The 17,961-nt window shown below is 42.9% G+C and overlaps 1 protein-coding gene across 1 annotated transcript in view; it reads left to right on the forward strand.

Moving 5' to 3' along the window:
- Positions 1-17,961, forward strand: part of LOC143988773 (serotransferrin-A-like) — an 86,368-nt gene that overhangs the window by 39,041 nt on the left and 29,366 nt on the right. The window contains exons 9-10 of the mRNA XM_077488622.1: positions 3,002-3,150; positions 5,375-5,468. Of these exons, the coding sequence (XP_077344748.1) occupies positions 3,002-3,150; positions 5,375-5,468 (243 nt within the window). The remainder of the gene's footprint in view (positions 1-3,001; positions 3,151-5,374; positions 5,469-17,961) is intronic.

Consider the following 17,961-nt stretch of genomic DNA (forward strand, 5'->3'; position numbering starts at 1 on the left):
AAGTGCAAGTGTCTTAAAGTGGATGTAAACCCTCACATATACCCAGTGAAGTGAACAGCCACAGATGATACACATAGATGAAACAAATCTCCCTAAATAAGTTTTACATGTATATCTTCTATCTTCATCTTTATATACTGTTTATAAAGTGCACAGATTTTGTCTTTCTGGTTAGCACTGCAGTGAAGCCTGGGCATACATCCAAGACAGCTGATTGGAGGAAAGGCACACACCCCTTCTCCTCATAGGTAGAGACTTTCAGTTCTGTTTGTTGAATAGTTCAGGGCTCTGCTAATCTATGTATAGCATCCTCCCAAACACAAAACTCAGGCTGCTTTTATCACATGTGATGGAGAACTTGTCAGGAGTTCTCATGGTGATAACAGAAGAAGGAGCAGAAGACAGCTACTGGACATAGTGCTTTGAAGAGAGATAACAAAACACTGCAGATATATGTGCCCAGCTCAAATTTCATGAATTGGGTTTAGATCCACTTTAAGGCAGGCCATTCAATCTTTACTTTAGTGCATCATAAATCAGGTATGATTTTTTTTTTAATGTATCGTACTACAAAGCATAAATTAGACAAATGTGATAAATGAAACTTGTCAGAAATGGTAATATCTACAATAATGTTTTATTACTACTGTATGTAAATAGCAAAATTAATTTGGGTTATTATCAAACACCAATTTTAATGATAAAAAAACTCTTATCCTAAAATAGAACTACAGGAAACAATTTTTTTTTTACCCCTGTCAGGTTTCTTGTTTTCGCCATCTGTGTCTTATTTCGAAGATTTCCCTTCACTTCCTGTCCCATAGCCTAACAGGAAGTGAGAGGAAATCCCTGTAAATTAGGAGAATTCCTTAGGACCCCCAGGTCACCAGAACTAGTTGTCCCCACTGGAAGATTTGCCCTCTATTACTTTTATGGGGACAACCCAAAATTTTGATTTTTTTTTTTTTTTACATTTCACTCTCAATGATAATGGTAAACATAACAAATCAAGAAGGTGACTCTCCTTAAAGCGGAGCTCCACCCTAAAATGAAAATTCCGCTCATCAGAACCCTCTCCCCCTCTGGCACCCTTCAGGGGGGAGGGGGGTGCAGATACCTGTATAATACAGGTATCTGCACCCACTTCCAGGCATAGATAGCCGCAGATTCTGCGGCTTTTACGCCACTTCCTGTCCCTCCCCCCGCTGTCTGCTGGGAAACACACGGGTCCCAGAGACAGCAGGGACTATTCGTATTGTGCAGCATGACTCGCGCAGTGTGCATTAGGGAACCGGGAAGTGAAGCCGCAAGGCTTCACTTCCTGATTCCCATACCGAAGATGGTGGCAGCAGCACCCGAGAGCCGAGCAACAGTTCGGCTTTGGGTGCGACATCATGGGCACGCTGGACAGGTGAGTGTCCTTATTTAAAAAGTCAGCAGCTGCAGTATTTGTAGCTGCTGACTTTAAAAAAAATATATTTTCGGGGGAACTCCCGCTTTAACGGGGGCACAGACAGTAATTAAAACTGACTTTTTTTTTTAACAAGAAAAAATGTTTATTAATTTTTTACAATACAAGCGATGCATATACACAGTTGTTCACAGAAGTTTGTTACATGAATTGTCACAGGATGAATGGGCTGCATGTTTAAGCAGGAGAAAGATGCACAGAGAAGTTACATCACATTAGGAAATGTGTTTGGAGGTAGTAGATTCCAGCAGTACTTAATAAGGAAGTCCGGGGGGGGGGGGGGAGGGAGGGGCGGGGGAAGGCAGGATACATGGCGGTAAAAGAAAGGGGGGAGCCGGATGGGAGGGGAAGAGGAAGAGGGGGGATTAAAACTGACTTTAAGTCAATTGTCTCCATGAACAAATAATATTCAAAAACCTCCAAAAAGAATGCAGTGGTTTACTTGAAGTGTTTACGGAATTGGTATGATGCAGCAAATAGAGTTGTCAGAGCATTCCAACATGGCCATATCCATGTTGTTATAAGAGTGCTCAGCAGGGTTCAAAGAGGAGAAACTTTGGGGCTAAAAATACTTCTGCAATATGTTATATACAATAGTTATTACTGGGGCAGTGGTTGAGGTTTCCTTTGGCGGGTCATAGGTTTTCATTAAAGTGTTACTAAACCCAGGGCCCTGCATTGACTATATCTGGTCTCCCACAGTACACAGAACAAGAAAATGCAATTATTTTAGTAAATATAAACTGCTAAATACCTTTTCTCATCAGCAGTATATAGCAGGCTTGTGACTTCTATCAGTGTCTGGTTAAAGCTTGTAGGAGGAGTTTTCATTCTCCCATGATTGTCCTATGAGGCTGCGGGACCCCTCACCCTCTGTCTGAACAGTGCTGATTGGCCCTGTGCTGATCACATGCATTCTCCCAAGAAAGAAAAAAAATCTCTAGCAATACACACCAACTTGAGCATGTGCAGCTTGCCCCCAAGGCTCTGTTCTATAAACAGATAGATTGGGGACAGTGGAAGAAGAGAGAAGACAGGATCAAACAGCCTTTTTACACAATGCAGAGGATTACCCTTAGGTTCCACAGAGAGTATAACAACCATGCTGATTTTACTATTGTGGGTTTAGTAACACCTTAAAGTGGAAGTAAACTCCCCTATCGTTTTCAGCCAAGGAAGCTGCCATCTTTGCCTATGTTTAATCTTTAACTGCTATGGTGCTGCACATGTGATTCGATATGACACCAGCCATTGGATGGTTTGATAGTTTGGCTGAGAGCACAGCCAATGTGCAGTTAGCATTCCCGGCATGCCTTTTTTAACTGTTTAAATCGATGGGTTTACTTCCACTTTAAGGATGTTCTCCCATCTCTACATTTCAAAATGTGAACATTTTTACGTGTTTCAAAAGCGACCCTGTCATGTGTACAGCACCACTCGTAAAAAACTAAGCTGAACCTAAGCTGCACATTGCTAGCAGTAATAAGTGCTATTGAACTCTAAATACAATTTCCATCACTTTTAATGCAGAGTTGGAGCCACCATCAGATAAATCAATCCGCTGGTGTACACAGGGCACAGAGGAGAAGAATAAATGTGACAATTGGAGTGTTGCAAGCGAAGGAAGCATTGAATGCATTGAGGCTTCCAATGCAGAAGAATGCATTACAAAAGTTCTGGTGAGTGAGACATTTCTAGAATGAATAAGAACACAAGTTGGGATTTATGCTGGAATAGGCCTATTTCAATTACAAAACCCTTGAAGCATTCCCTGCTGCTTATTCACTACAATTTTAACTATTCTATGAAACTATCCAGTCCAGTATCTCAACACACAAAACGATCAAATATGGCCATATTGTTACTGATTTGTGTGTTGATACACTGGAGCACAGTGTACACTCAGAGCATTTGTAATTACTGTCAAAAGCTGTCAAACATGTTGGATTTGCATTGTTTTGGGGAAGGAACACCAAAGATAAAAGTGAAATAATTGAACATTAGTAAAGTGGAGCTTATGTAGACTTGCTAGGATAGGGGATCAAAATGGATGAATAGTATAGAAATATATAAGATCAGAACAGGAAAATTGAAAACCCCAGTAAAATAGAAATATAGGGAGGAAATAGGTAACCCAAATCCTTAACAAAAATTTGTCAGCGCAGAGTAATTCCAAGTCCCTATGACATTATGCAGAACATTTAGTGGCAATTTTGTCATGTATGGAGTTCTCTATTAAGCTGCCTAAGAGCACCCTTTATCTTCTTCTGTAAGAATTACAGCCATGAATGTGCAATAACATTCTCAAATACTAATTTCCTTTAAACTGCTCCTGGGGTCTAAGAGGGTAGTGGAATCTTGAACAGTATTTGGAAATTGACATCTTAGCTAGGAGTTTATACTATATATGTGTAAGGTATGTACATTGTTATAATGCAGTGACATGACAGTATTTGGTTTGGTTTGGTTAGTGAAAGGCTAAGTACAAAAAAAATAGCAAAAGCTATCAGTAGTGTGCGACACTCACACAGTTTGGTCATGTATTAGGAACTTATTCCAGGGTGTTAATGCATTGAACAACTTGGAATGCTGAGAAAGGTAGAGGCTGGGAAGACAGACAATAAGCAGCTGAATTACCTCTTTTACTCCAGAAGTAAAGCTTCCACTTACCTAAAAGAAACCATTTTTGTTCCAACACTAAACTTACATCCCCATACTGATCAATGAAAATGATCGTTTTAGGTGTGACGGTGCTAAATACACTATATGTGCGAGTGTTTGTGTGTGTGTGTGTGTGTGTGTGTGTGTGTGTATATATATATATATATATATATATATATATATATATATTTGCACTGAAGCTTGCTTTAGACAGCCACTGTCACATTTATGTTGAATGTTTATCATTGTCACCATACATATCACCGCAAAATAGTTTTCAGCTTTAAGTAGCAAAAACACACACACATTTTAAAGTGTGCAAAGCAACTCTCCAGGGTAAAGGTAATGTCCCTAAATTCCTCTTCAGAGCAACACTTACATTTAAACATATAATACTATGTACCAATTGGATTTCAATTTCCTTGATCGTGACTTATTTTTTTACATATTTTCATGGTCATTAAACACAATTCATATAAATTAATATACATATAAAAGCAAAATGCAAATGTATTACCCTAAGGTAAAATTGTAAATCATGTAAAAAAAGGTTAAAACATTTTAATATTTGACACTATTTGCTGGGTACAGAGCTCAATCACTTTCACACTGGAGCATTTTTCAGGCACTTTTGGGCTAAAAATAGCGCCTGTAAAGCGCCTGAAAAACACCTCCCCTGCAGCCTCAGTGTGAGAGCCTGAGTGCTTTCACACTGCGGCAGTGCGCTTGCAGGATGCTAGAAAAAGTGTAGACACCGCTCCTGCCCATTGAAATTAATAGGCAGTGCTGCCAAAGTGCCTGAAAAGCGCTTTGGTAGCAGTGCTTTTCGGGCGCATTTAACCCTTTCTTCATCCACGAGTGGGGGTTAAAAGCTTCCCGCTAGCGGCCGAAAAGCGCAGTTAAAATGACGGTAAAGCGCCGCTGAAACTAGCGGCACTTTACCGCTAACGCCCGACACGGCCCAGTGTGAAAGGGCTCTCAGTACAGGGATGATGTTATTGCTATTTATATCTTTTTGAAATAATATTAAAGACTCTCTAAAATGAAAGAAGTAGATATGTACAGTATATGCTATTATTCTTATGTTCATGCCCACTACAAGAGTTTCTTATGCTTGTAAGTAGGTGTTGCGTGTCTGTCTGTGCATACGTGCGTATGCCAAACCTTCAGTTGGCTCCCCTATTTTATTAGGACATTATTGTGCTGGTGTGATGTTTTGCTTTTGTGTATTACATTTTGCAGAAAGGCGAAGCTGATGCTGTTGCTCTTGATGGTGGATACCTATATACAGCAGGAGCATGTGGATTAGTCCCAGCAATGCAAGAGATTTATGATGGTAAGACAAAAAGATATTACAACACTAACATAGTAGTATAGTTAGTGATAATATACAAAGTCATTACAAGCATGGCTACCGCATACTCCACCTTGTAAACACTGTCTGACCTTTTGAATAAGCAGCACTTGCTAGTTGCTTACTTGTTTATTAGCAAGTACGAACTTCTAGAGAAAACCTGTACTGAGTGGAATACATTGCCTGCAGTTGTTGACATTCCCTACCTTTCCACACATTCCTTCATTTTTTTTTTTTACATTAATAGTGTTGCAAAAAGCCGCACCATTTGTATTGTCTGAACTTATAAGGCTTCCCTCATTTAACTACCTTAAAGTGCATCCTTCTTTCTTAAATGATAGATGAGTTCACAGTTTCAACTAACTGCACTATCCTCTTGACTTACTGTAGAAACATGAAAGTTGTAGCTAGACCCCCTGGATATTTGCCAGGTCCTAGGCCCCTACACAGGCAGTTTTATGGGTGATTTAAAAAATAATGAAGATGACCGCGCCAGGATGGTAGCAAAACTCTTAACCCAGCCTGCTGGAACCTCAATCAAAGTAGAAATATATAAAAGACAGCACTGTACACGGGTGAATTAGTGATAAAAAAAATAATATATATATACTGTGATAAAGTCTAATATTATCCTTATTGAAGCCCCTTTATACAGTATCTCACAAAAGAGAGTACACCCCTCACATTTTTGTAAATATTTTATTATATCTTTTCATGTGACAACACTGAAGAAATTACACTTTGCTACAATGTAAAGTATTGAGTGTACAGCTTGTATAACAGTGTAAATTTTCTGTCCCCTCAAAATAACTCAACACACAGCCATTAATGTCTAAACTGCTGGCAACAGAAGTGAGTACACCCCTAAGTGAAAATGTCCAAATTGGGCCCAATTAGCCATTTTCCCTCCTAGTGTCATGTGACTCGTTAGTGTTACAAGGTCTCAAGTGTGAATAGGGAGCATGTGTGTTAAATTTGGTTTTATCGCTCCCACTCTCTTTTGTGAGATACTGTATATTAACAAAATTGCAGTGCTAATGATGTTCAAAAAAAGACTTTGTATCAAAAACAAAACAAAAACACAAAACAAAAAGTGACAAGTGGCAATAATCCAATATACAAGTGTGTAGTTCTGTGAAAAAAACATATATCAAAAACAAAAAATATGTTCAAACTCGATAATGTGTCACAAAAGCGTGTCAATAGTCCAGCAGTTCATATCAAATCACAAGGAAAAATACAATAACTGTATTTTCTACCACGCAAGGTTGTATCATCTACGGGATGGGGAAAGACTTAAAAAGTCTGCATTATGAACATATAGTCCAAAGTTCCAGAAGGGTGAGTAGCAGAAAGTCAGTAATTGCATAAAAATTATGTATTTAGAAAAGAGACTTCTGATAGGGGTGTCGTTTTTTTTTTAGGGGGAGTCCATAGCCTGGGTGGTTTACCACAGGGAGAGTAGCTGGCACTGGCAAGGCAGCACGCTGAAGGGTAGAAGAACCTCTGAGAGAAATATAAAAAGAACAAGCAGTGCCAATCTGAGTGCAGCAGTATTTAAAACACGCTTAATCAAATGGTAATGCACTTACTCAAAGTAAGCTAAAAGCAGGCACATCTAGTAATATCAGATGGAGAATGATTCCAGCATCATTCCACTGAGACCAGGAGCTCCTCGAGTGATGACTTCCTCCTGCGCTCTGCAGTCTAAGCCCAGGACACTGAGTGCTCATTCTTTGGATCCCTGTCATCCATCTGATATTACTAGATATGCCTGCTTTTATCTTACTTTGAGTAAGTGCATTACCATTTGATTAAATGTGATTAACCACTTAAGGATTGCCTCCTGCACATAGACGTCGGCAGAATAGCATGACTGGGCACAAGCACGTACCTGTACGTTGCTCTTTAAGTGCCCAGCCGTGGGTCGGGAGTGACCCGGTCCTGAGCTCCATGACCATCGCCGCAGGACCAGCAGACCCGATCGCCGCTGGTGTCCCGCGATCGGGTCACAGAGCTGAAGAATGAGGAGAGGTCTGTGTAAACAAACCTCTCCTTGTGCTTCCTACTGAGCCTGTCACTGAACGTATGTTCCCTTTACCAAAAATATGTAGAAGAATACGTATCGGCCTAAACTGAGGAAAAAAAAAAAAATTATATTTTTTTGGGGGATATTTATTATAGCAAAATGTAAAAAAATAGATTTTTTTTCAAAATTGTCGCTCTATTTTTGTTTATAGCGCAAAAAATAAAAACCACAGAGGTGATCAAATACCACCAAAAGAACGCTCTATTTGTGGGAAAAAAAGGACGCCAATTTTGTTTGGGAGCCAAGTGGCACGACCGCGCAATTGTCAGACGCAGTGCCGAATTGCAAAAAAGGGCCAGGTCCTTTGGCTGCAAATTGGTCTGGGGCTTAAGTGATTAAATACTGCTGCGCTCAGATTGACGCTGCTTGTTCTTTTTATATCCATATCAAATCACACATACTGTATAGCAAATTCCATGTGTGATCTCAGAGGACGTCCAAGTGCAACGTGACAATTTAATTCTCTCTTCTTATATACTACCACCACACCAAGTGAATTATCCGCCCACGCTTATGATCGAAATCACTCACCAACAATAGTGGCTGGTAATATATGAACCAACAAATGGGTGTTTTACCTTATAGGGCACAATCTTCTCTAATGGCTCTTCTCTGCACTCTTCCACTGATCTCAAGCGAGATCTCCAGAGAGGTGAAACCCAGTATAGGAAAGAAAGCTTGACATAACATAAAATCCTTTAAAACATATCTCCAATTTATTAAAATCATGATACACTCACATTTGGAATTGTCTCCACCGACACCGGTTTGCGAGCATAAAATAATTTAAGCGTCAGCTCTGAATCTTCTGATACCGCGAGCAAACACCCAATCAAACGTGTTGACAACACCTCTAAACCTCCAAAAGTGCCACTTCCCCGGTACAGACATCCAGTGACGAAACATGCATAGGCCCGGGGTTTGGGGGTGTTGTCATCATGTTAGATCAGGTATTGGAAGATTCTGAGCTGACCTGTACATGGTTTTATACTTGCAAACCTCTGTCAGTGGAAACACTTCCAAATATGAGTGTATTGTGATTTTAATAAATTGTTTTTATGCTATGCTGAGTTTTCTTTCCTATATTGGGTTTCAATTCTCTGGAGATATCGCTTGATATATGTGGAAGAGTGCAGAGAAGATCCATTAGAGATTTGCAGATGATTGTGCCCTATAAGGGAAAATGCCCATTTACTGGTTCATATATTACCAACCATTCTTGTTGGCGAGTGATTTTGCTCATAAGTGGTGGCAGATAATTCACTTGATGCGGTGGTAATATATAAGTAAAGAGAAGTAAATTGTCAAGTGGAACTTGGACATCCTCTGAGAACATGGAACACAGAATTTGCTATATGTGTGATTTGATATGAACTGTTGGACTATTGAGATATTTTTGTGAAGCATTAACGAGTTTGAGTATATTTTTTGTTTTCTTCACAGAACCACACTTGTATATTGGATTATTGCCATTTTGTAACTTTTTGTTTTGTGTTTTTGTTTTGTTTATGATACAAAGTCTTTTTTTAAACAACATTAGCACTGCAAGTTTATTAATATATAATAGGGTTTAATAAGGATAATATTAGAATTTAACACATTATATACTGCATATATATATATTTTGCACACAGCCATGTACAGCGCTGTCTTTTTTATATATTTTTACTTGTGGGTGTTTTAGTCTTGGTTGGTTGTCTGTGGGGCCAATGACTTCAATTGTGTGAGTTACAGACCCAGAACTTCATATTTCACTCTGCTGCTTCATGCTTGTTCTTTTTAAATTACTCTATAAGTATTGATGCTAAAGACAGCCAGGCAACTGACATTTTAAAAATGAGATCAGCAATGACAGCCCACATATTTCTCTCGTTTTCCTCTTAAGTGGAACTAAACTATTTCAATCAACTATTTTTAATCCCTATGCTGCTTAGTAAATTGGAGAAATTTGTATGTGAGGCTAGTGGACTTTAACCTCCCTGGCGGTATGATTATGTCAGATTTGTGATGCTCAAAGCGGTAACGTGTTTTGCATGGAAATTTGGCGTTTTATATTGTAGGCCTGTAATTCTTAGAAATAACTCACTTAAATCTGTCCAAACAAGAGTCTAGTAGACATCCGGGTATGATAAAGTTTGAAACACTAAATCATATAATAAATAACTATAAATAATTATAAGAAATAATAATAATATAATAATAATACATTTTATTCAATAATGTAATCAAATAAAAAACACTGAAATTTGCTCAGTTGCAGAATTATCACTGTCGTTACTTTCAGTGTTTGATGACGAATTTCCCCACAAATCACTATCACTCAATTCTGCGAGTGATTCTAATTTATTATCGCTGTTTTCTAGCTGGTCTAAAACTGCTTTTGATGTAAAGGGACACTTTTTGGTTGCTATGAACAATCTAATGTTTCCAGGAAGATAGAACAGTATTTATGATATAAAACTGCATGCAGGGCACTAGACAAAGCACTAGGGACAAAAGGGAGGTGAAATAATGAGATACAGTAATGTAATCTGTAAGATTACAGTGTACTGTATGTGTGGTACCGTAACAACTTAAAATACACACCAGTATAAAACAAGTAGATGTTATTGACTTAACATCAACATGTTAAAACATACATATTTGTTTAAAATATATATTTGTCTGTTCATTCATGGGAGGGTACAACTAACAAAAAATGTCAGTACTAGTTCATCCTATATCAGTTAAATAGTAAGCTAATAGACTATAGGGAGAACTGGTACTGCCATGTTTTGTTAGTTGTACCCTCCCCTGAATGAATACACAAATATATATTTTAAACAAATATGTATGTTTTAACATGTTGATGTTAATTCAATCAAATCTGCTTGTTTTATACTTTTGTGTATTTTAAATTGTTACGGTACCATTAACGTCCACTAGCCTCAAATACAAATGTCTCCAATCTCATAGGATGTAGGTACCCATTTCTAATATTATTAAACTTTTGGCACTCCGATTAAATAGTCTTAGTAAATATAGACAGGAAGGTATATTATATTTACTTGTGTTAAACTTTTTTTTTTCTTCAGTTGTGTTCAGTTTTCTGTCCTAGGCTAAACGGATGTCATACATCCCATATGTCTTCATGGATATTTTGTTTTCTGTCATTTGCAGGAGGGGAGGAGGGGTTTCTCAGCTATGTATGGCCTCCTGTCTGCATGCCTGAGCTAAGGGCAGATGGAATCCAGAAAGCAAATGCTGCATGAAACATCTGCTCTTCAACAAGATAGCCATGGCTATAGATACTGTCTGTGTGTGTAAGGGGGGGTGGGTTCTAAGTGATTTATGAGCAAATTAAATCATGGACGCCTAGATGGATGGGTGAGTTTGCTTTCAATATGAAGAAAAGAATGAAATAGCATTTTCGGTTTGTGGTGCTCAGATACAGTTTAGTTCCACTTTAAGTGCAGTACACCAGTAGTTCCTGTGAGGTATGTGTAGCACTAACCCCTGAAGGAGCTGCTGATTAGATTGGGCTTGCACTCTACCAAGAAACCCCACTAACTTGATTCAATCCCCTTGTCACAGCTGCGGTGAAATGTAATACAGTACAATTTAAAACAATGCAAAGTACCTGTATTATACCCTCAGGATCCACTGGCTTCACCTGGTGGGAAGAAACAGTACGCCACACAATTGGATACTTAATCAGAAATATCTTTACTGCAAAATATTTACACAGGTGATTACAGGAATTGTGCTGTCATCCCAACTTAGAAGGACAGCACAATATATTTCAATATAACACAATACAAAGGGTATATATATATATATATATATATATATATATATATATATATATATATATATATATATATATAGCGATACCCTCACTTAAGAGGGCCGCAAGTTTGGTTTGGGTCCTGAGCACAGCTCCGCCAACCCCCCGGCAATCTGCACTACCCACTTTGGCACAGTTAGTATCTAGCAATACACATTAAATCACTTATACTCTAAATATGTGCGTGTGCGTGGGTGGATAACTCAAGCTCATAGACAATCCTTGAAAGTATATAACTGACTTTACTTATTGTTTTTATAAAAGGAATAACATGAATCAAACATTTGGATTGCAACACATAAACAGGTCCCTGCAGTAACCAGTGATAAAGAAACAGAGTAGTCAGCATAATAAAGTATTTCTATGCAACTCTAGTGCTGCCCTTTTTCAGCTACTTCCCCGCATGGGTAAACTAACACCCAGCACTCTCTACCTATGCAGTCAGGCCTGACTGATCTAGATGGAAGTCCAGTAAAACAATATTCGCTAGCAATCTTTCGGTGGTGCACTTGAAGAACAACTTTGTAATCCAAACGTATAATAAAGATAAAGCATCTGTCTTTAAACAGCTCTCACCACCCGGACAAGTCCAAGTCCGGTTTCTCTGCCTTTTCATCTAGGAACAGGAATCCACCGACCTCCGAGTCTTCAATCCTTCTGGTGTACTGCAGCAAAGATGAGAAAATGTCTCTCAGGTGCAGCTAAGCTGGCAGAGGGCTCTTTGGAAAAGAGCACAAGGCCCAGGCTTTAGGCCTTGTGCCTCAGCAGTTCAGCACAGATCTCCTCTTGCTTGAAGAGAGGGGGGTGTCCAAAGAGGAAGAACTAGGCCTCTCCTACTCCTTATATTTCCTCCCCCATAAGTCTCTGGGGCATAACTCAAAGCATCCTGGGAACCAGCGGGGTTCTGGGAACAGTAGTTTTATAGTTCTTAAAGAGACCCCCGCTACACACTCCCCCCACTTAAACTCTTTGGTCCCCAAAGATAAACTTTTAACACATATCCTGTACCAATTTTGAAAGTGCTGAGTATGATGTTGGTACAGGGAATTTCCACCAGAACTCAGAGGTGGGATTCCCTGTCCCACAGGTCACACTGACATGAGTGGCCTGCCTAACTGTGCCAGAGAGTGAGCTGGGGTTGCCCTCCACCAAATGGTCAGTGGAAGGATTAGAGCGTTCAGCACTTCTTCTAGCAGTCACAACAGAGTCCTCAGAGCTCTCCCCCATTTGAGAGTAGGTTAGCTTCTTGGGGGGTCTCACAACTCGGCGAGCTCTCTGTTCTCTTGGGACTTCAGGCTCTGGCGCCACAGGCTCTACTTCAGGAACACATTCTGACAGCATCACTGGTTCTGGAACATCGGTTCCTTCCTCTTCTGAGTAAATGCTGGGGATATCTTCCCAGCCTTCAGGCACACCACTAGATGGAATGAACTCTGTAGCTTCTGGGTTCAGTGTCCCATCCTGTGTATCCTTAGTAGGTGGGAGATCTATGGCAGAATTTCCTGGAGTTGATGAAGGCCACAGCCACTCAAGCTCTCCTCTTCCACCTTCACCTCGTTGGGTATCTTGTCCATCTCTAACCCGGGAGGTCTGAGACCGAGTGCTAGGTCCCGGGGTATCCAGAATGGAAACAGATTCAGGTGGACTTCTCACTGGAGGTATTCTGACTGCTTCAGTAAGCGGGAGCAAATGATTCCTGTGCCAAGTCTTCAAGGGCCCCACTTTCCCCTCTGGTTTTAGCTTATACACAGGCAATCCAGGTAGCTTTCTGCAAATGACATAGGGCTCCGATCTCCATCTATCAGCAAGCTTGTGCTTCCCAGGGATCCCCAGATTGCGTAGCAGTACACAGTCCCCAGGCTGCAGGTCTTGCACTCGAACCTTCAGATCGAAGTTCCTCTTGTTGCGGGCTCCCCTTTGGTCCGAGGCCGCCTGAGCTCGTTCATGGGCCACTTTCAAATTGTGTCTAAGTCGATCCACATATCCCTTGTGGGAGGTAGCAGAGGCATGGTCTAGGGCAGTGATGGCGAACCTTGGCACCCCAGATGTTTTGGAACTACATTTCCCACGATGCTCATGCACGCTGCAGTGTAGTGGAGCATCATGGGAAATGTAGTTCCAAAACATCTGGGGTGCCAAGGTTCGCCATCACTGGTCTAGGGAAATGCCAAAGGCCAGATCCACCGGCAATCTTGCTTCCCTCCCAAACAGGAGCCGGTAGGGGGAGTAACCCGTCACATCACTTGTGGTGCAGTTGTAAGCGTGCACCAAAGCTGATATGTGTTGGCTCCAGTGTTGCTTCTTCTCTGTCTCTAGAGTTCCAAGCATGTTTAGTAAGGTCCGATTAAACCTCTCAGGTTGGGCATCTCCTTGTGGATGATAAGGTGTAGTCCTGGTCTTCTCTACTCCCAATGAGTCCAGTAGATTCCGGATCAGACGACTCTCAAAGTCCCTTCCTTGGTCTGAGTGGATTCTCTGTGGTAATCCATAGTGGACAAAGTATTTTTCCATGAGCACCTTGGCCACAGTGGAGGCCTTTTGGTCTTTGGTGGGGAAAGCCTGGGCATAACGGGTGAAATGATCGGTTATCACCAGAACATTTCCCAATCCACTCAAATCGGGTTCGAGGCAGAGAAAGTCAATGCACACCAGATCCATTGGACCCTGACTCTGTAGGTGGCCCATTGGGGTAGCTTGATGGGGTAGAGTCTTCCTCTGGATGCATCGAACGGCAATATTCCTCCACTTCTGCCCTCATACAGGGCCAATAGAACCGGCTTCTGACAAGCTGGAAAGTTCTCTCCGCCCCTAGATGGCCATGCTGGTCATGTAAGGCAATTAGTACCGTCTCTCGGTGCTTCTCTGGGAGAAACAACTGCCACTTATCTTCTGAGTTATCAGAGGGGCCCCTTCGGTAGACCACTCCCTGATGTACTTGTAGCTTATCCAACTCTTTCCTCAGCAGGCGAGCCTCCTTGGAAGGGTGATGTCGAAGTCCCTCTGGATTCTCGTTCTCCAAAGCTTCAAGGACCAATCTCCCCATGGGGTCTTCCAATTGGTCATAGCTCAGCTCCTTTCTGGACAGCTTTGGCAGGAGTTCCTCTGCTAGTTGAATTACCCCACAGTAGGGTTGAGGGACTCCCACTGCGGTGACTCCTATCTCCTCTGCTCTGGAGCCCCCTCTTGCTTGAAACTCAGCATCCTGACAGAGTGCTCGCACTCCTTCCGGTGCTACCTGAGTCCAGTCTTCCCAGTCATCGACCATGACATGAGATCTTCGGGACAGGGCATCTGCATCCCTATTTCCAGCCCCTGGTCTGTATTTTAGACTGAAGTTGAATCCGGATAATGCAGCCAACCATCTGTGTCCGGTTGCATCTAACTTTGCAGTAGTGAAGAGGTAGGTCAGAGGATTGTTATCTGTCTTTACGGTAAACTCCGCCCCATAGAGATAGTCCTTCAGTTTGTCTACTACTGCCCATTTGAGGGCCAAGAACTCCAATTTATGAGTGGGGTAGTTCTTCTCCGAGGGAGTCAGGCTCCGGCTCACATAGGCCACTGGTCGCAGCTGCTCTTCATACTCTTGATAGAGCACTCCGCCTAGGCCCTCATGACTGGCATCGACATGTAGCTCATATGGTCTGGTGGGGTCAGCATAGGCCAGGACTGGGGCCGTGGTAAGGCTCCTCTTCAAGGTTCGGAAAGCCTCTTCACACCTTGGGTTCCACTGATCTTGAACCGACTCACCGGCCCTCCTAGGTCCCAAGCCATCCTCTTCTCCTTCAGTCTTGAGCAATTCGTTCAGTGGCTTGGCAATCCGGGCAAACCCATTCACAAATCTTCTATAATAGGAGCAGAACCCCAGGAAAGATCTGAGCTCTGTGACTGTTGCCGGTCTTGGCCAAGAGGTAACTGCCTCCAACTTCTCAGGGTCTGTAGCCACTCCCTTTTCAGACACTATGTGTCCCAGATAGTTCACAGAGGATTGGTAAAACCGGCACTTCTCGGGAGAAAGCTTGAGTCCCTCTTTGCTGAGTCTTCTCAACACCTTCTCCAACCTGGCCTCATGTTCTTCCAAAGTCTTCCCGAAGACAATGACATCGTCCAAGTACACAAGGACTTCTATGAGGTTCATGTCTCCAACGGTCTTCTCCATGAGGCGTTGAAAGGTAGCAGGGGCTCCAGACAGGCCCTGAGGCATTCTGTTGAATTCAAAGAATCCCACTGGGGTTATGAAAGCTGTCTTCTCTCGGTCTTCCTGGTGCATGGGGATTTGGTAGTACCCACTCTTGAGGTCCATTACACTGAACCACTTAGCACCAGCCAAACTCTGTAGGGCATCCTCTATTCTCGGTGTGGTATACTGGTCAGGGATGGTCCTCCTGTTGAGAGTCCTGTAGTCGATACAAAGCCTCAACGACCCATTCTTCTTTCTGACCACCACTATGGGGGAGGCATAGGGACTTCTAGACTCCCGAATCACACCAGTCTTCTTCAACTCCGCAAGCTGCTCCCTCAGATCCTCCAGGTCAGCTAGAGGGACCCGCCTAACCCTTTCCCTGAAGGGTTTGTCTTCTTGGAGGCGGATTCGGTGGGTGGCACTCCTGGCACATCCCACATCAAACTCATCCTTTGAGAAAATCCTCTCCCATCTAGTCAGCTGGGCCTTGGCTCTCTCCTTCAAGGCTCCAGGTAGGTCCGGGTTCTCCATGGAAAGTTTTTCCCAAACATCTCCTCCTGCACCCGTTCCTTTTACTTCTGACCAGCTGACTGGGGCCGCAGGACTCACTTGCCCCAACAGCATTCTGGCAGGGATCTCTATGGGTCTCTCCGTAGGGTTTCTCACACTCACTGGGACTCTTCCTCGAGCCTTCTTCAGGGCCTTGATTGAAATCACTTCCGGTATCACTTCCAGGCCGGAGTGATCCTCCCTTGGATCGGATTCCAGCATGACAAAGGGGCCAGGCTGCTCCCAGGTAAGCTTCACCGTGGCCCTGAGGCAGGCTACCTCTCCGGGCTGCAGCACCACTCCCTCTCTCCCAAGTCTCCACACCTTCCCTATCCCCTCTCCTGGGGTCTTCTGCTCTAGGACCAACCGTTGGTAGGCTGTCTTCAGCATGGGATGGATATTGGGATCTTGATGGTTACTCGTCTCCATTAGAGGGGTCAGAAGTCTTCGCACCAGATCCGTATTGGTCCCTATGATGAGGGACATCTTGCTGGCCCCGGGCGGTCTAGGACACACAATTGCCAGGGTGTCAAACACCTCTGTTTTCCCCGCCACAGATGGATCGAAGGTCAGCTTTATGGGCAGGTAACCATCGTAGGGGAAACTCTGAGTTCCCAGGCCCCATATCTCCAGCTCTTCTATCTTCTGTATAGGCAAATGGCTCAAGTGCCTATCATAGAAGTCTCTGTACAACAAAGTCACTTGAGCTCCAGTGTCCAGGAGGGCCTTCGTGTAGACTCCTTCCACCTGGATGGAGACAGTGGGGGACGGGCCGACCAATTCTTCTGGGAAGGGCCGGATTGAGGCCACCCTCTTCTGGGGACCCGTCTTCATCCAGTTGGTTTTTGACTTTACTCTTTTTCGAGCCTGGTATGCATTGACCCTCCCCACAGTAATGGGAGTACGAACCCGCTGAGGGATGTTATTGTCTCTTATTTGTAGACATTCCTTCTGAGGGGTCTGGTTTTCTCTCTCTCTCTTCCTTCTATTCAGTTTGGAGTTCACTGAAAGACATGGGCACCCGGTTGACTCCCTCACCGGGGCCCTCTGAAGTTTCCCGCCGGCTGGCGGTTATCCATCTTCTTCTTCTTGGGACTGGAACATCTACTGGCGAAGTGGCCACTGCCCCCGCAGTTGTAGCATAGCATCTCTTCTCGGTCTCGAGTGGGGCTTGGTGTTGGTGTATCTGGAAACAACTCCTTTCTAGGACTTGGTTTCTCGGCTCCCCCTTGACCTTTCGCCATCATAGCAGTCAACATCTCCATCACCTGGGACATCTGTAACTTCAAAGTGTCCAGCTCCTTATCTCTAGCGGGAGTCATGGCCGGTGTAACTATTGCTACCGGTTGGTTGACGGGCGCGTTGAGATCTTCTTCCCTTTTCTCTTCCAGTAGGGCCTCTTCCTCTCTGATCATTCGGATGAGGTCAGTGTACTCCAGACTCTTCCCATCCTGTCGGGCACGCAGTGTCCATGCAATAGGATCCATGGGTTGAGCTCCCCTCAGTACCTGTTGAGTACGGGCCTCATCTACTTTTCCTGGGCTGATCCCCTTCTTTAGGATCATCTTATGCAAGATTTTATCTAAACGTCCCATGTAGTCTGATAGTTTTTCACCTCTCTTCTGGTAGCAATGCTCTAACTGATAAGCAAGCTCAGAGATTTTCTCTGTCCCACCAAACACAGTCTGTAGTACATCTAGGTACTCCTGCGCATTACAGTCTGTCCTGCTCATCTTCAGGTTGCGTACGGCCTCTAGAGCAGGCCCCTTTAGACTTTCCACAATCCTCTGCTTCTTTCTGCGCTCTGGAACTTCCCATTCCTCTAGTGCCT

Source organism: Lithobates pipiens, unplaced genomic scaffold (genome assembly GCF_037356315.1).
Source record: "Lithobates pipiens isolate NorthernLeopardFrog02 unplaced genomic scaffold, aLitPip1_a1.2 Scaffold_18, whole genome shotgun sequence".
NCBI classification, from domain to species: Eukaryota; Metazoa; Chordata; class Amphibia; order Anura; family Ranidae; genus Lithobates; species Lithobates pipiens.